We start from the raw sequence: 23,117 nt of genomic DNA, 5'->3' as shown, positions 1-23,117 counted from the left end.
TCAAAACCCCAAGTAATCCCCAGTCCATGAAGATTTTGGTTTTTTTGCAGAGAAGTTGCTACAGAGAGTATGCCATATTTCTCTAGATTCAGTTTCCAGCATGTGCTCATCTATTAAGAGGATGTTTTTACCAAAGGAAACAGACTTGTAGTTGATGAGGGGGTGAAATAAAAATGAGTGATGCCATTTAAAGAGGGTAAAATAGAGCAGCTTTGAATAAAAATTCAAAAGTAACCAATAAGCGTAGGGTACAAAATGGTTTTATGTCTACTCCAGAGAATGCTTATTAAAAAAGTGAGAGGGGGGCGCCGGGGTGGCTCAGTCAGTTAAGCATCTGACTTCAGCTCGGGTCATGATCGCACAGTTTGTGAGTTCGAGCCCCACATCGGGCTCTGGGCTGATGGCTCAGAGCCTGGAGCCTGCTTCAGATTCTGTGTCTCCCTCTCTCTCTGCCCCTCCCCCGTTCATGCTCTGTCTCTCTCTGTCTCAAAAATAAATAAACATTAAAAAAATTAAAAAAAAAAAAAAAGTGAGAGGGGTGCCTGGGTAGCCCAGTTGGTTAAGTGGTCAATCGTCCAAGTCTTGATTTTAGCTCAGGTCACGATCTCAAGGTCGGTTGTGAGAGAGAGCCCCATGTGCTGATAGCACAGAGCCAAACCCGCCTGGGATTCTCTCTCTCCCTTTCTCTCTACCCCCTCCCCAACTCGTTCTCTTGTTTTTGTTTTTGTTTCTCTCTCTCTCTCTCTCTCAAAATAAACTTAAAATGAGAGATACAGGACTTAACACATTGGCAGGTTAAGCATTGTTGGCAAAGGTATTATGATATAGCCAACTTAGTATATACTAATTGAAGATTTTATATTCTTTGAGTGATTTTACTTAAATTATCCTAAGATTCAGAATTGTGCACTAAAATTAATGTGTAAGTATGCAAATTGCAGTGTTACTTTAAAAACTTTTATTTTAAAAAGTTGGAAGCAATCTAAATGACCCAGTAGATCATAAAGTAGTTAAATTATGGTACGTCTTAATGGACAAAATGCTTTAGTCATGACTAATGTTTTAACTCTATCTTTAAAGGAACACACAGGAAAATGGTAATCTTGTATAGCATTAACTCTAATTTTTTCCATGAAATTCCAAGTATGAATGCCAAAATATTGTTACGGTTATCCATGGCTGTAAAAGGGATTAAAAACGTTTTTGGGGGTGCCTGAGTGACTCAGTTGGTTAAGAGGCCAACTCTTGATTTAGACTCACATCATGATCTCATGGTTTGTGAGTTTGAGCCCCACATTGGGCTCTGCACTGACAGCATGGAACCTGTTTGGGATTTATTCTCTTTCCTTCTCTCTCTGCCCTTCCCCCTCTCATCCTCACTCTCTCTCACTCTCTCAAAAAAAAGAAACTTAAAGGGATTAAAAACATTTTTCTATAACTTCTAAGTAATAGTAAGTTCCTTTATACTATATATATAAATTATATATATTATTTATATATAATATATATTTTTTTTATATGTTTTTCTTTATTTATTTTGAGAGAGAACACGCATGTGCGAGTCAGGGAAGGCCAGAGGGAGAATCCCAAGCAGGCTCTGCTCTGTCACTGTGGAGCCCAGCATGGGGCTCAAGCCCATGAACCGTGCCATCATGACCTGAGCTGAAATCAAGAGTTGGATGCATAACCAACTGAGCCACCCAGGCGCCCCTAAAAGTTTATATTTTTAAACATATGGCAAATGCATGTCTTTCAGATGTCCTGTCTGTGTCAATACTTTTTCCTGTCTTTTGTTCTAGAAAGCCATTATATCCTTAGCCAGATTTCTCACCTGGTAGCTTGCTAAGGCCCTACTGGCCCCCAAGTTTCCACCAGTTTCCTTTCTTATTTCCTTTCAATTTTAATTATGTGTGCGTATAAGGGTTACATACCGTTCTCTCTGTTTTTCTGCTTATAATTTAGTTTATTCCATCTTGGGTACTATCTTTACACCTTTACACAAAACTCTCTTTCACTCCTTTTCTTTCTTTCCCTTTTCTCCCTTTTCTTGGGCTGCTACCTCTAACAGTTCTTACCTACTTCTCTTTCCGATCTGACTCTTTCACATGTGTTTCCCCTTGCTCCATTTTTCTCCTATGAACCAAAAAAGATTCCTGTTTCATAACTCATAAATAATAACATTTTTTGATAAACTTGAGCCAGCGGGGGGAGGATTATGTCTTCTAATAAAATACAGGCATAAAATGTTAGATTTAAGTCTTTTCCACCGCTAAAGGTCTTGAAAATATCATGAAGTCTCCTTCAGGATCTACAGTAGTCTCCATCACACCATAGCTACTTAAACACTAGCATTCAAGAGAAAATGAAGAATTTGCCTTTATATTTTTAAATGATTACTGGGTAGTATATTAATAAAACTTCATTCTACTAATTTCAGATAGAACTGTAGAGTATTTTAGAGTCTTTTGTAAATAACCTTCAATCAAGAGTCAGACGCTTAACCAACTGAGCCCACCCAGGCACCCCATCATTTGTATTTAAAAAATTTTTTTTTCATTTATACTTTTTACAAATAGAACACTGTTTTAACATCCACCTAACAAGTCTAGAAACTAACTTTTGAAACACTACCTATATACATATCCATCTTAACAGTGAGGAAGACTGTCTCACAGGAGCAGGCTGCATGTACTGTGTGTCTGGATTGCAAATTTGATTATGCCAAAGCAGAGTAAGAGAAATGGTTGATTGAGAACAAGATTCTGGAGGGAGAGGTTTAATAATTTGCTTAATGTTGATAGAATGGTCAGGGAAAAAAACCACACTCGTTGTGCAATGGAATTTGATGTCAGTGGGCATATAGCAAGAGCTAGCCAAACCCATATCAGTAAATGGAGACAAAAAGGAAAGGTCACGGGCAATTAACAGTAGCTGGAATACTGTATTGAGCTCTACCAGTGGCCTTTACTGCTAGGTCGGGTATCCTCTCAATAGAGCGGTTTAGATCTTCCTGTTTCAAGGGAAACTAGATTAGATAACCTGTCAGAGTACTTTCTGAATCTCCCAGTCTACCATAGGTTCTTACTTAGAAGATACTCTGATGATCAGTGCACCTTATTCTTTTTACTTTGCCAGCGATTGAGGAAAGTGATTTAACCTTTTTCATTGTCAGAATACCAGACACCTCTGGCATTGTAAAATTTTATTTCACTATGGCCAGAAATTACATCACAATATTTTTGGAATGGAATTTTATAATAGGGTATGACTAAAATACAGAGTTTAGAATATTTACCATTTCACTGTGTACCTTCCTAGATGGAAACATTGTATAATTACCTCCTGGGAACTAGCGAGGAAGCTAAGGGAGCAGTGTTGTCAGGGGTGGATGAGGATTTGGAGTAGAGTATGTCATTTCTGAAAGGTTTGGGGGTTAGTTATTTAACAGAGGCCTGTTGGGACCCCACTGCATTTTCACAAACAGAATGAATTCTGAGACCAAGGAAGCAAAATTCCGTCACCTCCTTTCTTCTTGGCTTTCATGACGGTGGTTTTGAATTTGGTTTCTGTCTCAAGAAGATACATAATTGCTACTATGTAGCGATCTATATCTTTTGAATTCCAGTAGAGAGAAACAAGGTTCTAGTAGGAAAGTTTCATAAAAGTTTTTTTTAGATAATGCTATCAGAATGTAAGCCATTGTTAAAAGCTCTCTTTTTACTGCTGTTCTGAAAATGAAATTTTCCAGGGTGGATTTTTTTTTTTTTTTTTTTTTTTTTAAAGAATACGTCTGGCAGCTGAAGCAGAATTTACTTTCTTGGAAAACTGATACATTTTTGTACCATTTTTTTCTAATCAGCTTCACAAATTTACTAGATACCAAATATGTGCAGGGCATTCATTATTCCAGGTGCCAGAGGAACAGAGGTTGAACAAATTCTTTGAGGAAAAAAGATGAAGCAAAAAATTAAAATGTCTGATAGCTTTATGCAGAGATTGATGTGGTGAAATTGACATATGGATATTTTAGATTAGGTGTTCAGGAAGGGTTTCTCAGACAAAGTAAACTTAAGCTTGAGGTTTTGGGGTTTTTTAAAAAATGTTTGTTTATTTTTGAGAGCGTGGAAGCAGGGGAGGGGCAGAGAGAGAGGGAGACACAGAATCTGAAGCAGGCTCCAGGCTCTGAGCTGTCAGCACAGAGCCCGACACAGGGCTGGAACCCACGAAGTGCAGGGATCATGACCTGGGCTGAAGTGGTCCGCCCAACCGACTGAGCCACCTGGGTGCCCCAAGCTTAAGGTTTAAATGAAAAGGAAAAAACAAAAACAAAAAACCCCAGCCCTGATCCTCCAAGATCAGGGATGAGGGCATTCTAAGCAGAAGAAATTGTGAGCAGAAAGGCCCTGAGGCAGATAGGAGCTTAGCATGCTCAAGGAAGAGAAATAAGGCTGGGAGACTGGGTGAGCAGTGAAATAAGAGAGAGGCCCCAAGTGGCATGCAGGGTCAGGTCCCATAGGGCTTTGTAGGTGAGATTAAAGGCTTGAGTCTTGGTTTTATTTTATTTTTTAGAGAATTTTTAAAAATTTATTTGTAATTATTTTGAGAGAGAGACCAAGACAATGTGAGTGGGGGAGGGACAGATTGAGGAGGAGGAGGAGGAGAAGGAGGAGGAGGAGAGAGAGAGAGAGAGAGAGAGAGAGAGAGAGAGAGAATCCCAAGCAAGCTCCAAGCTGCCAGCACGGCGCCCGACGTGGGGCTCGAACCCATGAAACCGCAAGATCATGACCTGAGCCGAAACCAAGAGTCGCATGTATGACCAACCGACTGAAACACCCACATGCCCCAGCATGAGTTTTCTTTTTAATGCAATGGAAAAATCATTGAAAGGTTTTAAGCAGGTTTTCATGATCACTGTATTGTTATAGGGGAAGAGTAGAAATACTGGTGGTTTGGAACGGGTGCCAACATCGAGAAACTCTGGTGTCTATAATCCATTGCCTTGAAGAAATATGGCTGTGTGAAGGAGAGCACGCAAATGGCGGGCGGAGATAAAAGGAAGGTTTCAGTTTTTACTTCTGAAATGGGAGATTCTGAAGGATGTTGATGTGCTCATTGTAGGGGCAGTTGTCTAGAAAAGAGGGAAAGCTTGGTGATGCTGGGCATCAGGATGAGGATTGAAGGCACAGTGCCTTTGAGACAGTTAGGAAGACCTTAAACATTTGAATGAGCTCTTGAGGCAGGAAAAATTAGCATGTGTGCAGGGAGGATTTTGATGGGGAGAGTGAGAGATCCTGCCCACCAGCCCCCATCCTCTCAAAATAGGCAGAGCTTTTAAGTCAAAGTGAGAAATAGAGGAGCAAAGGGGACTGGAGATTTACAGAATAATGAGGAAAAGGCACAAGCCGTTGGAGAATCGGGGACAGGCTACTAGTGAAAGGAGAAAGGAAAATTATCTGTGATGTTGAATCCACAAAAGGTTATTGAGCATACTTTTTAAAGTTGGTGCATTTGCCTAATGTCTTTCCTCCCTGCCAGCCCAGTAGATATAAACTCCATGAAGGCAGACCCTGGGTCTGTTCTGCTAAACATTCCTTCTCCCCACCTCAGGGCCTGGTACATTGCCTGCTCTGTACTGAGGTGAGGGAGTAAATGAATGAATCAGTGTTTAGTGACACCTTCAAGTCCAAGTACAGCGAATATGAATGATTGGTTTCCTCCAGTTGCAGATGGGTGTTTCTGAGGAGAGAGTTGCTGCAAAGCAATGATGGCAATGGGTCTTAAATCTTTTTTTTTTTTAATTTATTTTATTTATTATTATTTTTAAATTTTTTAAACATTTATTTACTTCTGAGAAAGAGAGGGAGACAGAGAACATGAGCAGGGAAGGGGCAGAGACAGAAACACAGAATTCAAAGCAGGCTCTAGGCTCTGAGCCATCAGCACAAAGGCTGATGTGGGGCTTGAACTCACAAACCATGAGATCATGACCTGAGCTGAAGTCAGATACTTAACTGACTGAGCCACCCAGGCGCCCCTCTTTTTTTTTCTTTTTTTTTTTTTAAAGTTTATTTATTTTTGAAAGAGAGACAGAGTGTGAGTGGGGGAGGGGCAGAGAGAAAAGGAGACCCAGAATCCAAAGCAGGTTCCAGGCTCGGAACTGTCAGCACAGAACCCGACGCAGGGCTCGAACCCATGAACTGTGAGATCATGACCTGAAATGAAGTCGGATGCTTAACCGACTGAGCCACCCGGGCACCTCAAATCTTAAATTAAGCAAGGAGAGGAGTGAAGATAGGAGGGCTGGGCTGGTAGGTGGGAAGAAAAAGGAGGGTCAGTGGATTAGAGTTCTTAGGGACTGTGGTGGGTGGGGGTGGTCTGTGATTTTGGAGGTAAAGCTGTTTATAAGATGACAAATCCCAGGTATGTCCTGGGAGTGTGAATGAGATGTGATAGAGGAAAAGTCACTGAGAAGAAGCTTCAGGGATTGAGAAGACAGGGTGTCAGGAGTGTGATTGTGTGGGTGATAATGTCACTAAAAATGACAAGAAAGAGACTTGGACGCCAGGTGCTAAAGTTCTCTGTAATGGAAGAAGCCAGTGGTCATATCAGCCCTGTTAAATGAAAAACCTCCTGTTGGCAGTCTATAATATTTAAATTCATTGACCTTCATCTTGCTATTAGCCAGAGTAAAAATAGTAGTTGGCTTTCCCTCCCCCAGGCCACCTCTAAGGGGAACCTTGCCTTTGTACATGCTTGCTTCTGTCAGAAGATTTGTCCATTTCCTTCTAGAAGCTGGTTTATGTCAGTCTCAATTCTGCCTTTGGCAATTCGTTATTATAGAATCTTTCCATTTGCTATATAATAATTCCATCTAGCTTACTCTTTAGGTTAGTTCCTACTTTAATTATAGTAGCTGACGTGTAGCTTTTGAGCTGGTTATTCTGACATCTTTTTGGCATTAACTCCTTTCCTCCTTTTTGGATTGTTATCGTAATGAAAACATGTATTTTTGGCTTCCTCTTTAGTTAAACTGCGATCCTTTTAAAAACAAGTAAGAGTAGTGTCTTAGTTCCCTTTGAAAAGCTTGTTCACCACAACTTAAGGTTTGTTCATATTTCTGGTGTTGGTGAAAACATAATGCTAGAAGGAACGTCAAAGATGATATCATCCAGTTGTCTCAGTTTAAGGATAGTAAAACTGAGACTCGGGAAGGTGGAGATAAATGACTGACTACTAACTAATTGCAGAGTCTGCCTTCTGGTTTCCAGTCTGGTCTTTTCCCCCTAAACCAAATGCAATTAGAATGGTCTTCTTCATGATAAATGTTAGAGTACCTGTATTTTCTATTTCCAGTGTGATGGGGTTATAGGAAGCCTAATACCCACTAATGAAAATATACTCTAATGCTCCGGACACTTCTAAAGGATTGAGAGAGGAGTAGGTAGGGGCAGATACTTTCATCTTTAGGATGAGGAGAGTGAGGTGAAATTACTTGCCTGAGCTCATGAGCCTTATAATAACGTTGAGTACTTACTGTGTGCCAGTTGCTGGTCAAATGCCATACATATATTCATTTAATCTTCGTAACAGTCCTATGATGTGCAGATACCAAAATTGAACTTAGCTTTATTCATAACAAAGGCAAAGAGATTCAGTGACTCTTAACTTGCTTGAGGCTTGCAGAGTGAAACTTGGGCCGTGTGACTGGAGCCTGATCTTTTAACCACGACTTTATTTAAGAAGAGTGGCCAACTGTGTCCTATGCTGCCTCTACTGAGGCAGGGAGTAATGACCATGAGAACAGAGTCCTCCAGATTCAGACAGTGTGGTTATATGAATGATCAGGAGAGTGAAAGAGACCCCGTGGAGACAGGAAAGAGAGCATTACAGTCTTCCACAAATGAAACTACAGGAGAGTAGATTTAAGGCTCGCAGGTTTTGGTAGGCTGCTAGGTTGGTAGCAGGGTTAGGCTGTTGAAGGATAACACTTCGCCTTTTCTTAGTTATAAGTGAACTTTTCTTATCCATCCAGCCCATCCCTCAGATTCCATATTATCCGAGAGAAAGGAAGAAACAGAAAAGACGACCCCTTGTTGAGTTTAGATCTCCTGAACACACACAGGATCGGTTCAGAAGTTCCCATGACACAGGGCATTGAGAGTGAGCTCCTTGCTGGGTTCCTCACCCAAGAAGAGACCGGCCCAGGTCCATCTCTCCTGAGTAGGAAAGGCTCGGCTCTCGGAAGAGGCCTCTGCCTGGGTGCGGGCTGCCACGGGCTGGGCCTGGCCGTCTGAGGTAAGATGAAAATCTCTGTGCGCTAATGCACAGAGCTGGCGGCATGGCCGTCACTGGTGAAGCCAGCAGCCCCCCCACCCCACCCCTTTTTTAGCTGGAACATCCCAACCCTGGTCGCCTCCTGCAGGCTAGGAATGGAGATCCAAGTTACTACCCTTAAAAAATGTACAGTCCGAGATGCTGCTAGGAGCGATAAGATCCAGTCTTTAATAAATAGATCCGAAACAATTACATCCGCCTAAGAAACGAGTCCATCAGTTTGATTCTGAGTGGTCTACCTTGTGCGGGCATCTATCATGAAGATGGAATATCAGAATGACTTAATGTTTTCACTCACCCTTTTCTCACAGGGATTCATAAACTCGTAATTAAATTGCATCAGCCACAGCCGCCTTAGCCGTCTGCAGTCCCAGCTCATTTTATCCCTGGGATGGAGCTCCTCTATTTTTGCCTTCGGCGTTTTTCACCTACTCACCTCAGGGTGGATTTACCTTGTTTCATGAGTCACTTGTCGGACCTCTCATTTCTCAAGATTATTCTGAAGGAAATTTCTGTATAGATGACTGGCCCTAGGTTATTTCATTCTGTCCATACGTTTGATCATTAAAAATATCCTCACAAGTAAAACAAAGGTGATTAATTTTTGCCACCTTTATTTACATATTGACGTGAAAGCATGTACAACTTTGTACAGATCCCCTGCTGGGATGAGACACAGAAACGGGCTGAAATAAACACCAGTTTTCAGCATGACTCGGCATGATGTTATTTACTTCCTCTGCCTATTAGCCTATGGGTCAAAAGATGTGTTAGTCTAGAACAGTTGAGTATTGGGAGTGTCACAAGCTAAAGCGTGGCATATTTTTCCTTTTTAATAATCTTTCATTTTATGAGATAATGCAGTTTTTCACATCAACTAAGCATGATTTGGATTCCTCCTCCAGAATTATAAATCACTTCATTCCCCTCTGCTAAAAGATAGAGGACAGAGGTGGTGAGCTTTCTAGCTAAGCATTTGTTCCTGTTGCCTTCCCTTTTATAAGTGCTTGGGTCGTGCCAGAGGATAATTGTCTCAGAGATTTGAAGGAGTTCTGGATTTTATCTGGTCAAATCACTGAAATATATATATCATTAGAAAATGTCTGGTTGTGAATAAAATCTTAAATCATGTAGATTAAAAATGACTTGCTTCCGCCTATCATGTTTTCGCAAAAGCAGTTTTCAAAATCTGTTTTCTTAAAATATCTTCAAGCTAGTTCCTGGTTGAATGGAAACAAGTGTTGGGAAAATTCTCTTGTCGCAGACGTATTCGTTAGTGTGGTGATCGCATTGCCAAAAGGAAGGAGGACATGCCAGGGCAAACACGCTGAGTCCTGAGAATGTTCCTTCTCTGAATTCCTGGCCTGTTCTTTCTGTGTCTCCTCCCCTCCTCGTCCAGAAGTGCCATTGTTGCCATCATCATTCAGCGTGTAAAGGGCTTTGCCAGAAATACTGCCCACAGCTTGTCCAAGAGCAAATGTTAAAGGATATATACTCCGTTCTGTTTACTTACTTTGGGTATTTTTCTAACCATTGAAAATGCCTGGTATTGGAAGAGATCATTGTAGTCTGGAGATTGTTTTTTGGGCAGAATCGGTCTGGTTAAACTTGTTCCTCAAAGGCAAAGGTATAAACTATTTCTGCCTACTTTGGACCAGTCAGTGGATTCTGTGTCTCTTTGTGGTATTTTAGCATGTTGTTAGCTTTGTATTCTCTAGAATATTTCTGTACCTAAAAATGTGCCCTGCAGAATTAATTTCCTTTATGGACTTAACTTTAGACATTTCCTCTAAAGTCCTCTGTTGTCAGAGCTCTGGCCATTGTTATTAAATCCTAGATTTTTAGTGCCGATAGTTACTTTATAAACAGAATAAGAATGGGGGTTTTGGAGATCATACAGTCTAGCTATTTCAGGTAAAGAAACAGGCTGAGAAGTAAAGGGACTTTCCCAAGGTCTGCAGTTAATAGCAGGGTTGGGACTAGACCTCAAGCCCCTGTTAATACTTTTCTTTTTCCAGTCTGATTTTGCCCTCTGTCTCAGAGCACAGATGATGTTTTATACTTAGCAGGGGCACTGGGGTCTGGGCTCCAACCCATTTCTTTTTCTTCCTTCTTTCCTTCCTTCTTTCCTTCCTTCCTTCCTTGTTTGTTTTTGAGAGAGAGAGAGTACGTGTGCATGAGTGGGGCGGGAGGTAGACAGAGGATCCAAAGCTCTGTGCTGATAGCAGAGAGCCCGACATGGGCCTCGAACTCACCAACTGTGAGATCATGACCTGAGCCAAAATTGGATGCTTAACCAACAGAGCCACTGAGGCACCCCCAACCCATTTGTTACTAAGAGTATGTTTACTGAGTCCTTTTTGGCCCTCCCTGTTATGTACTCTTGGATTCAACCAAGCCAGAATTTCAACTTAATTGAAAACAGTGTGGAAGCTGTATTGATTCCAAATGGAATCTCTGGGCCTTGTACCAGAAGGGAGGCACTTTAATCTTTCAGAGACCGTTTTTGGTAAACATTTAAATCTCTTTTGACTCTAGCTATTTTCTCAACTTACACCTTTGAGGTTCCCTATGACATGAAATTGTTGAAGTTCCGTTCTTACTCTTCTGACTTTCCAAAATTTCTGCATTGTGAATTTTAATAATTGGAAAAAAAAAACTTTCAATTAAAAAAAAATTATAAATGTATGAAACATTCTAAAGCAGAATGCAGCTCACTCATTTTGCTCGGGACCTTTGTTCTGTCCCCAGCACCAATGTGCTGGTGCTGTGACCTTACTGAGCTGTTCCCTTATTAGCCCCCCACCCCCTCCCCCCTGCCCGGAGATAAGGCTTGTGTTAAAAACCAACAAAAAATCTTGAGGGATTGTATGTAACGCCATTCTAGCATAGTCTCTGGCTTCCCACCTCACTCAGAATGGAAATCAGCATCCTTAAAAGGGCCCACAAATGCTCCTCACCTCTCTGACCTCACTTCTAGGCTTCTCCTTATTCATCACGCTTCAGCCTCACCACTCCCTTTACTGGTCTCCTAATACTCCCTTTGCTGAGCTCCTGATGCATTTTGCACTTGGCTGTTCGTGTTATATAGACACTCTTCCCCTAGATACTGAATGATTCCTCCCTTACCTCCTTCACTCCTTCCGATTGTCCGCTTCTCCATAAGGCCCTCCCTGCCAATCCCATTTAAAATTGCAGCTCCCACCCAAGCATTCCTGTCCTGAGTCCCCTTCTCTGCTGTTCTTCCTCCATAACACTTGCCACATTCTAGCGTAGCACTTGTTTTTAAAGAGTTCTCCAGGTGATTCTTACCTGTAGCACTGGGGACCTCTGCCATACATGTTGCTTTCCGAGGTGTTACTTAGGAGACATCTAGCAGAAGCAGGATTTTCAGCATCAAGAATGAATTGTGAGTTCTTTGTTGTAGCTTCAAGCCAAAATACTTTTCACATAATAGAACAAGTCTCTTGAATTAAACCATCTAGTGGCTAAACATTGTTTCCCACTCATCAGAAAGGTTCTTGGCAGTTGTAATAGCAGTATATTCCTGTATGTAACTGATCTTGAGGACCATATGTCTTATCATCTGAAGATCTTTTGATTTTTTTTTTTGTATTGAACTTGTAATATTTAAACAAAAAAGTGTTTAAGATTTGAGAGAAAATAAAATAGTTGATTTTAGTGACCTTCTTCCTTAAAAATGGTTCAGCACTGGATAACCTGTGTATAATTAGGTCCGCTTTAGAATGTTTCCTGCATTGGGGTGCCTGATTGGCTCAGTCGGTTAAGCGTCCGACTTTGGCTCAGGTCATGATCTCACAGTCTGTGAGTTCGAACCCTGCATCAGGCTCTGTGCCGACAGTCCGGAGCCCAGAGCCTGCTTCGGATTCTGTGTCTCCTTCTCTCTCTGCCCCTCCCCAACTTGTGCTCTGTCTCTCTATGTCTCTCAAAAAATAAATAGGGGCGCCTGGGTGGCTCAGTCGGTTAAGCATCCGACTTCGGCTCAGGTCACGATCTCGCAGTCCGTGAGTTCGAGCCCCGCGTCAGGCTCTGGGCTGGTGGCTCAGAGCTTGGAGCCTGTTTCCGATTCTGTGTCTCCCTCTCTCTGCCCCTCCCCCGTTCATGCTCTGTCTCTCTCTGTCTCAAAAATAAATAAACGTTAAAAAAAAAAAAATTTTTTTAAAAATAAATAAATGTAAAAAAAAAAAAGAGTGTTTCCTACATTTTTAATTTTTTTTAACATTTTTTTTCTCAATTAGTAAGGTTTTTTTTTCAATTATTAAAATTACACAGTATAGGGGCGCCTGGGTGGCACAGTCGGTTGAGCGCCGACTTCGGCTCAGGTCACAATCTTACAGTCCGAGTTCGAGCCCTGCATCGGGCCCCTGTGCTGACAGCTCAGAGCCCGGAGCCTGTTTTGGATTCTGTGTCTCCCTCTCTCTGACCCTCCCCCATTCATGCTCTGTCTCTCTCTGTCTCAAAAATAAATAAACGTTAAAAAAAAAAAATTAAAAAAAAATTACACAGTATAGAAATTTTGGAAATTCAGGAGAATAATAGAATGTGGGAGTCTCTCAAAGTTGACTACTGTTGACACTTGTTTGTTTCCTTCTATTTTTTACATTGCTGTGATCCCATTTCTGGTACAGGATGGGGTGGGGGTAGTGATGTAATCTGAAAAGTGTAATGGAGAAAATATTCCCACCACGAAGAATTAAGTGCTGCTAACAGTTGTAGATGTTTGCTTCCAGTTTCCTATGTGCAGACTTTGAAAAAAAAAAAAAAATACAAGTACTTTCTCTCTTTATCTCTTTTTAAAAGGAATATAGTGTTACAGATAGATTCATCTTTAATCACCATTCCCATTCTGTTCCCTGTTCCCACCATGACCTTGACCCTGCACCCTCACTGAAATAATTACTTTTTAAGTTTAGTATATATGTTGGTTCAGTACAGTTTTCTATACTTGTTACCATAGAGATATGTAGTGTTGCTTTGTTTTAGTTCATCTAAATGTTATCATGCTGTAAATTCATACAGCTTTTTCTTTCTCCCCTTAGCGATGGGTCTATCCAAGTTGATACTTACTGATCTAGTTCATTACCTTGGCTTTATCGGACTCCCAACATGTGGATATTACTACAGTTCCCCTACTCCCTTTTGATAGGATTGCATTAGGTTTTTGGCTTTTATAAATAAAGCTGCAATGAATATCCTCATGGGTCTTCTCGAACACATTTATTAGTGTTTTTCTAGGGTCATACAGAATTTTTATCCTCTTAACATTAAGACATGAACGTTTGTATTGGCTTAGTTTAATCTCTTCAATAAACACAGACTTCTTAAATCTAGACTTGGAAGCATCTTATTTCCTTAATGAAAAATTAATATGAAATCATAATTGGACACAAGGCATTTCTTTTTGCATTAGAGTAATTTAAACATTGCTTGAGCTCTCTTAACAGCAGTAAGAACATGAAGCCATTCCAACACAAAAAAATTTAAAAACAATTTAAAAAAGTAGAAACATAGTATTAGAGTGACTAGAGCAAGTGAAGACTGTGGAATACCTGGAATTTTGTATTATTAACCCCGTTTTCTAAGCCTAGAGAAGGTTGTTAGATTTTCCCAGGTAATGACCTTTGTTGGAACTCGTCCCTGAGGATCCTCCTCTGATGCCACTTCTCTGCATCTCTCCTGGTACCTTCCTCTTTCCCTCCAGCTGTGTCCGTTCTTTGTGCATATCGCACTTACGTCCTTGTGTCTTGTCTCGGTGCTGCGCTGACGTCCAGGAGAACCGTGTACTGCCTTACTTATCTCATACCCTGAACAAGCACAGTGCCTGACACGTAGGTGTTGACCAAATACATTGTGAATGAGGGAAAGAGAAACATACGAGGTGGGGGTCAGGGAGGGTGGGATTGAGAGGGACACAATGATAGTCACTTTAGTAGGGAACTTCAGTTTATCAAAAGTATGGAATGGAATAAAGTCTTGAGATGAGATGATATGGATGATAAAATGACAGCTCTGACAGTGGACCTCTGCTTTCGCGTATTGTCATTTGCATATATACAAACTGATTCAGTCACTGGTTTTAATTAGACTAAAAACTAATTTCTCCTTGGAATTTAAACGTCAATACATATGTTAAAGTCTAGGGGCGCCTGGCCGACTCAGTCAGTAACACATGCGATTCTTGATCTCAGGGTTGTGAGTTTGAGCACCACGTTGGGTGTGGAGATTGCTTAAAAATAAACTCTTTATAAGTCCCTACTTACTTTTGTTAGTCTCTACTTGTTCTTCTAGGGATAGATCAAAAAACTTGAATCCCTGACAGATACAGCCATCTTACAGATTTTTCTTTTTTAATTCCTTGCCTCATTTCTTGGTTGCCCCAATTTTAGTCAAAACTGGGTTTCCTGGAATGAGTAGACTAAAGTTAAATATTTTGGTCACTGTGATGAAATCCTTTGTGGTTTGGTAGCGGTATTCCTTTAGTGTTTCAACAGCTTCATTCATGTTCCGCACCCAGTGTGGTGGTACGATACCGGTAACTGAGCTTCAGAAGGAGAAGTTTAAATGCAGAACCTCCAAATTTAGAGACTGAACAATAAAACTTGGGCGGGAAGTCAGGGTAGCTTTCTTAACTTGCTGATAAAAGTAATCAGTACTAGGTATAACCCACTTAGAACTACAAATTTTCTTCGCAAGTACCTTCATAGCTCAGAAGACAATTTCTCTTAATGATTATTTTGTATAAGAAGCTGCATTGCTTTCAAAGTTTGCTCATTGTTTTTTAATAGAACTCTGATAGAACCCTGTGTTTTAAGTAAGTGACACTGTCAGATCATATAGTATTAACAGTAACCAAACATCTAAGATTAAAAGTAATGAGTTATGGGTATCATCACCTTTTTCTAATAATGAAATTGTTTCCAGTACTAAAATACTTTAAAACGAATTGTTCTCTGGATACTTTTTGCTGCTAATTAACATCTCTTTTTACAGGATTCATGAATAAAATTTTCCATCCCAACATTGATGAAGCGTAAGTAACTATTTAAAAATGTTTAAATCTTAGCAGCAACTGCCCTTACTAGCATTCATCTCTCTCTCCATTATTTAAAAAAAAAAAAAAAAAAAAAAAAGGCACCTCAATTATCTTTCTAGATTTTATCAACAGAGAGGACCGTATGGTCACTTAAACTATAGAGTCCCAGGGATATATTTTAAACCACATTAGTGCACATTCTGCTGTTGGGCTGCTTAGTTTTCCCATTGCCATGAGTAGGTCTTTTATTCCCCCTGATACCCAGCTAGCATGTGTAATATTCCACATCTCTTTTCTCTTTGCATAGACACAATTCAGAGATCTAAGTTTTCTGTATACAGATTCACTATTTTCAGCCCTTAAAGTGTTTCTTAGTTCTTGAGAGTAAAGCAAACATGAATGACTGTGGTTTCATTTCAGTTAATGAGTCTTATGTACGCTTTCTTTCCTTCTAATATTTTATTAGTGATATTTTAAAATGTGCCTCCTATTGTGTATTTCTGATGCTGTTTACAATACATGCTTTTTTTGTTCTGCAGTCTCGTCATGGCTAAATTTTGCTATTACACACACACACACACACACACACACACACACACACACACACACGGTATTCTGAACTCCGTGTGAGTAGGTTGTATACACACATCATGCCCTACTGCCTTTTTATACTTGTGTGTATCAGTCATCCTAACAACAAAGATGTTTTGTTACATAAGCACAGTATACTCGCTGGGTTCAGGAATTGAGTGTCAGTTTTAATCTACTGCCACATTCCAGCAGTGTACCTTTTTGGCACTTAGTTTTCCCCCGTAAGTAAAATATCCAGTCCGTGATCACATATTGCATTTACTTGTTTCTTTAAACTACTTTAATTACACGTTTCTTTAAAATACTTTAATCTGGAATAGTTCCTCAGCTTTTATAAAGTTGACATTTTAAAAAAGAATATAGATGGGTTATTTTAGACCATCCCTCAATTTGGGGTTGTCTGATGTTTCCTCATCATTAGATTCAGAATATGTACTTAAGACCAGAAAACCACAAAATGTAATTGTGTCCTCAGGCTACTGGGGAGGTACACAGGTTTGTCTGCCCCTGGTTGCCAGTGTTAATTCCAATCACCTGGTGAAGGTGTTGTCTGATTTCACCATTGTATAGTTGCTGATTTTTCCGTTTAATCTCTGAGGAAACAGTAAGACTTTGTATATATTCTGCTCTTCATCATACTTCCCTAATTGGGATGTTTTTTCTTTTCTTTCTTTCTTTCTTTCTTTCTTTCTTTCTTTCTTTCTTTCTTTCTTTCTTTCTTTCTTTCTTTCTTTCATACTATTCTTGATAAATAAAATTAGGTGCCAGGTACATGCAACTAGCTTTCTAATTTTTAAAAAAATGCCATTCTTTCCATCTGTTTCAGGTCAGGAACTGTGTGTCTAGATGTAATTAATCAAACTTGGACAGCTCTCTATGGTGAGTTTGGCCATGGAATATTTTTTAGAGATGTTGAGACACTGCCTAAAAAATGTTGTTTGCCTTTTCTTTGGTTTAAGATGTTTTGTTGGGAATGGGAAGGGATTAAGAGGGCCTGGATGGGAATGTTTGATCAGTGAAAAAAATATTTTCTCTCAAGTACAAACTTTGACTTAACAACGGAAGTTTAAAATAATCTTGTGAGATTTTGAGCTTAAGGTATAGTGATGTACATATGCAGACATACAAATAAACACGTAAACATATGTGTGTGTTCAGAAGCACATTGTGTACGTGTTTACCTGTAATCCCTTTGACTTTTGGAAAAACTCCTAGCAATGTCCCTGTGAAGTGAGGTGGTGCATTAACAGGTTTGGGGAGTCCTCTGTTTTGAAGGCCAAAACCTCATTATGAAGCCTTGCCTCAGTGCTGAAATCAACATCTCCTCTCTTATAGTGAACCAACCTGTGAATTGCACAGCTCTATGCAGTACAATGCTCAGCGTCACAGAGATATGTAAGGAATATCAGGCCCTTTCTGCCTGAGCTTGTAACTTGGTTGGGCAGCTACAAATATGTGGAAATCTGTGTAAGTTAATTAGGGATACAACAGATCAGTCTGTATTCCCCCACATGTCCAGGTTGTCAGGCGTCATGGGCCTCTTGGCTCTCGTGGCCCCCTCCCCCACCCCGTGAGGCTTCCCCTGATGCTCCAGCTGCAATTGATCTCTGCACACCCCTACATTTGATAGCTTTTTGTGGCCCATTTTTACTTCTTACCTGTGTGTGTCGTTCATGCCTACTTTTTTGTGCCACTAGATTGTTTCCGGTCATAGGGGTCTCTGGGGTGCACGTCTGGTGTCCGTGTCCCAGCACTCCCTAGCAGAGCCTCGTACCCATATGCGGTGAAAGAGTCAGTGGTGCAGGCAACACACAGTCCCCAAGAGGTTCAACAAAGTCACCTTAGGCAGGGCTTGACCGGAGGGAGCCTTTCTTACTGAAGAATTAGGAGACCTTTTTCTTCCAGCCACAGTCTGCAGACTACTTTGCCAGACATGCCTGTACTAGGACGGTGCATGAGACTCACAGTGGAAGGCTGGTCACCAGCAGCACACAGTTAATCCTTCTTTCGTGTTTTCTCCTCCTGATTCTGCCATTTAAGAATCATTTCCTCTGCCTGGAGTTATCCTCCCTGGTCTTTGTATGGCTGGCACCTTCTTTTCTCACCTCAGTCATCTCTCAGAGAAGCCTCCTTTCCTAGCTACTCCATCTAAAACAACATTCCTCCAGAGCATAGCAGCCTGTTTTAAAAATCTGTGTTTAAAGCCAGCATTTGTTTATCGTTTATCTTATTAGACTGTAAGCTCCACAAGAGCAGGGGCTGTGTGTGTGCACACATGTATACAAGCGCCTGAAACAGTGCCTGGTGTACAATAAGGGTTCAGATATTTGTGGAATTATTGACTGAATTAATCACGCCTAGTACTGTGAAACATGAGAATTTTAGGGATACAACGGCTTATGGGGAGATGAGGCAACAAGAAAGAACATATACTCTGAGGTTGGTTAAATGGATTCCTTTCAAGATGTGTTTTTGGTAAAAATGTCTCATGGCAGACTGCCTGGAATAGCTGATGTAATGATGTATTTTCTTCAACTGCATTCACATTTTAGAAATGTACATAACAAAATACTACGAGCTGGTTCCAATTACAGTAAAGTAAATTGGACTTCAACTAATTCTTTTACTGTTGACCAGAAAAGCTTTGTGGAAGAGATTTGCTGATTCTCAAGTACTTCACATCTCAGAACAGATTTTTTTAAAAACAACAGCTTATTGAATTATAACTCACATACATGATATTCACCCATTTAGAGCATGTAATTTGATAGTTTTTGAACAAAGTCACAGTTACGTACAGCCATCACCACATTCTCGTCGAAGAAGATTTTCTTCACCTTAAAAAAAAAAAACAAACAGGGGCGCCTGGGTGGCGCAGTCGGTTAAGCGTCCGACTTCAGCCAGGTCACGATCTCGCGGTCCGTGAGTTCGAGCCCCGCGTCAGGCTCCGGGCTGATGGCTCGGAGCCTGGAGCCTATTTCCGATTCTGTGTCTCCCTCTCTCTCTCTGCCCCTCCCCCGTTCATGCTCTGTCTCTCTCTGTCCCAAAAATAAATAAAAAACATTGGGAAAAAAAAAAACAAAACAAAAAACAAAAAACCCATACCCTTCAGCTGTCACCCCCTCATCCCCTTAACCTTCCTCCCCGAACCCTGGGTAATGACCGATCTACTTTTTGTCTCTACAGATTTGCCTATTCTGGAATTTTTACAATGGAATCTATGATATGTTGTCTTTTGTGACTGGCTTTTTTGAGTTCACATACTGTTTTTAAGATTCATCCATGTTGTAGCTTGTAGCATGAATCAGTACTTCATACCTTTCATGGCCAGATAATACTCCATTTTAGAGCTATTACGTCTTTATCCATTTGTCAGATGATGGACATTTGGGTTGTTTCTACCATTCAGCTGTTTTGAATAATGCCTATGTAAATGTGCACAAAAATTCCTATGCGGACATCTGTTTCCATTTTTCTTGGGTGTGTACCTAGGAGTACAACTGCTGAATGACATGGTAACGCTGGGCAAACCTTTGAGGGAGTGACAGACTATTTTCCCAAGTGGTCGTACCATTTCACTTTCCCACCAGAGGGTGTTTGAAGTTCAGAACAGATTTGGAGGCAGAAGCCCAGCGTGACTTAAGATTGATTTCATCACATGTATGGAATGTTGGTGTAAAGCGTTGCTTTGTGAAGCACTTAGTAAGTAACAAGGATTAGGTTACATTGGTCAAAGTGAACTTGTGTTTGCCTCTTACATGTGTATAAGTTATCATTAAGTGTTCTGTAACATATGAACATGGAGAACACTAACACTGTAGATAAGTGCAGGGACCCCTGAAGGAGTGAGTGTAGTCAAAAATGTACTCAGCATGGGAGAATTGTTCTGACATTTTGCTCAGACCCAAACTGCTCCTCAAGAAGATTCAACATTTCTTTCATGGGCAGTTTTAGGAGCAGGTAATTGCAATTTATTGTAAAAGTACATAGTAACGGTTGGCACCGAGGACCTTGAAGTTTCTTTTGGACCTTCCTGATCCCTGAAATGTGAACTAAATTTTCATTACACAACCGCTAAAGACTCTGGCATTGGAGGTTAGTCTATAATTGGTAAATTTGGAGTCATTCCGTTTCCTGCTGTGATTCTTGAGAGAATCTTAGTTCAAAGGACAAAAAAACCAATTTAATATAAAACAACTAATAGGAGAAAGTTGGCGTGTTAATACAGATATTCAGCTGAAAACCAAAAGGCTTAGCCTGGCAACCAAAACTTGTCTCAACACCTCTACCATATAATATAGTACGGAGCAGGGAGTGACTTGTGAAATTTCCTGCAATTAACTTTGCCCCAAGGCATGCACTGTGCAATGGATGTACATATTTGTAGTATAACAGCACTTCCCAGTTGAAACTTCAGATTTACACTTCTCGTAACCTGCTACCAGTCAGTGTTCTTGTTTCCGGCAGATTTAATCCTCTCGTCCCCCCACCCCCACCCCCACCCCCACCCCCCCCCCCCGCCAAAAAAAAAGACCATTGATTTCTGGTAGCCCATTTTGACTCATGGCCTCTATTGTCATTTGTTTCCCTTTGCCAAGTTGCCATGCAGTTTGTTCATTCAGAAACTTCGAATTGGTGTGATTATAGTGTAATCACCCAGTAATTTTCAATTTTTTATTATTTAACCTTGCAAGAGAGCTAATTATAGTGGGTAATATGGTTAATTTCCTAAAGATGCTTGTCATCATATGAAGTCACTGAGTATGAAGTTACTATTGTTACTCTTGTGCCATTAAAAGGAGAGTAGCAGATGCCATCACAAAATTGATTCGTTTTGATTTCCTGTGTGATAACATCTTTTTCTTGCTTTCTTTTTTTTGTATCCCTTCCTGCTCTTCCAGACACAATGATAAAAGCTCTGGAAAATTTAAAATGCAGCCAAGGGGATCTGAATTAGTTTCAGAAACAACTGTGATTTTAAAAATTGATGGAAGGAAAGTTCATTAAGCCACAGGTAGCTTTTTAAGCATTCCTACTATTTTCCAGTTTCCCTTTTTCCCAAATATATTTTATCCACAGTTGGCTTTTCTACCCACACTCTTGGAGGCCCTGGTACTGCCACCGCAATTCAGCTTTAATTTCTTTCCCACCGTTCTGGGCCATGCATTCTTGACCTCTGTCAGTTGTGTTTCTCTCCGGTTTAATTTTACTCATTTCTCAACTGACTTGGTAAATGACTTATTTTGTGGATTAAGTTGTGGACAAGTAAGGTCAAAGACAATTTTCTTATAAAATTGGGCAGTTTACAATTTTATTCTTTCTCACCTTTAGGGTTGCTAGCCCATGGACTGGATACTCCTCTTATTTTGCTGGTGAGAAAAATCAACATTTGGGAAATTACTTCCCCTAGAGTCGTCTGGGGAGTCAATCACAGACAAATGAAGTTGCCTACAACAAAAGGAGTACTTCAGGGACTTTGAGATTAAAAATAGACAAGAGAAACGAAGTTTCTTTTACTAAGCATTTAGAACAATTTTAAACTATAAGTTTATTTAATAGTACTATAGTGTGGGCCTAATGAATTTAAGCTTTCTCCTGCTGGAAATAGTTATTCCATCCCTCTTTTCAGTCAGGTAGCCTGTGAATCTTTCCAAACAATTAAAATTCTGGCTAAAGGTAACTGTGTCTCAAAATAATGCTTTGTGTTCACTAGTGCTTGCTAACTGCGTTTTCTAGCCACTTTGATGTAGCTACGCAGACAAGAGATACATGCATTTGTCCGCATGGATGATTGGCCAACAACTAACATTTGAGAACAGGCTTGAGAACTCAGTATTGATCTGTCCATGGTGGAATCATAAACATCATCCTGCCTTTGGAACAGCTGGATGTCATTATAAGTCTCTTAGAGGCCAGGTAGAGCAGTTTCTTTCCAATGCTGTGGGGGAAATGTCAACTGTAGGAGGTAAAGAAACATGCCGAGTTTGGTATTTGATGGCTTCAACAGTACTTAGCTAGCTCCATGGTCCACCTCCTCTGTCTGTCTGCTTGGAGATACTCAGATGTGGTGTCGGTATGTGGCCCAAGAGATTAATTAACTATGCACAGAATTTAAGAATTGAATTTAAAAACTTGCAGAAACTCCTTAAAAAAACCCACATTCGTGTTCACTGGTGGTCCGTATCAGGAGCGTGGAGTGGTCAGGCTTTGCGGAGGGTAGGACATGAGCCAGGCTGTGGCCCTTACAGAGAGACACAGCTATGTTCTAGCTTTTTTGAGGCTTCAGTTGTAGGGCCCAGTCGTGATGATACAGATTTGTTTTCTCTTCATTTGCTTGTTGTGATCACTGCATAGAGGCAGTCTTTGCCATGTGTGGCCACTTATCTTGTAATTGCATGAAGATCTCTTTCCTCCTGACCTCAAAGACAAACTAAATTATTATCTCGTAATTAAAAACTTTAATAATGAGTTTTGCTGTGACTGTAAGAATACCAGCTAGCTAATTATACATTAATTGCCCTCATTTCTGAAAAGTTAATAACAAATCCTATTACTGTTTCAGCTGGCAGTCTTTTAAGGTAAGCAGGGTCCTACCAGGTTTGAGTTAGGATGAACCCTCTAAAGAGCACCCGAGTAAGGTGGAAAGTGTTTGAGACCGACATGGCAACAAAGGACGTGTCTTTGGTGAACAGGAACCTGTTTTCCTCCTTCCGATCTCTAGCAGCGTTCATGTTCTTCTGTAGATGTCTACAGTTTAAGTACGCTGGGCGAGGGAACTGCAGTGGATGGGAGATGATTTTTCTAAGTCTGGCAGCGTGCCACAAAACGTTCCGTGTTCTGTAACTACACACCTCTGGTTGGTGGCCTGGTGATCTGGCACTTAGTGGAATGTATCTGGTGTTCGTCCAGGGTTTAGTTCCCTATGTCTTTGACATCGCCCTTTCCAACATATAACCAAAGTACCTGTTTTTACTTTGGAATACTTAAAAATTATAATGCTACCACTGGTGAGATTCAGTGTATCAATCGTATTGCAAAAATTTTTTGTTCATTAATTGTTATTCCTACTAATTGCACTTTTTTTTTTTTTGAAAGGTGTGAGGAGGGAAGCGTTTGGCTTTTTGCTTGCATGACCCTC

The 23,117-nt window shown here is 40.5% G+C and overlaps 1 protein-coding gene across 13 annotated transcripts in view; it reads left to right on the top strand.

Annotated features, from left to right (window-relative positions):
- The window catches only part of UBE2H (ubiquitin conjugating enzyme E2 H), a 102,367-nt gene that overhangs the window by 61,838 nt on the left and 17,412 nt on the right, over nt 1-23,117 (top strand). For 12 of the 13 annotated variants that reach the window (XM_042972192.1, XM_042972171.1, XM_042972157.1 and 9 more), the window contains 2 exons: nt 15,346-15,385; nt 16,806-16,858. In XM_042972192.1, the coding sequence (XP_042828126.1) occupies nt 15,346-15,385; nt 16,806-16,858 (93 nt within the window). Of the gene's footprint in view, nt 1-8,032; nt 8,296-15,345; nt 15,386-16,805; nt 16,859-23,117 lie in introns of all 13 variants that reach the window. The other variant, XM_042972227.1, reaches the window with a different exon arrangement.

Source organism: Panthera tigris, chromosome A2, assembly GCF_018350195.1.
Source record: "Panthera tigris isolate Pti1 chromosome A2, P.tigris_Pti1_mat1.1, whole genome shotgun sequence".
Lineage (NCBI taxonomy): Eukaryota > Metazoa > Chordata > Mammalia > Carnivora > Felidae > Panthera > Panthera tigris.
Note: the sequence above shows the minus strand (reverse complement) of the source record. Positions and strands in the feature narration are given on the sequence as shown.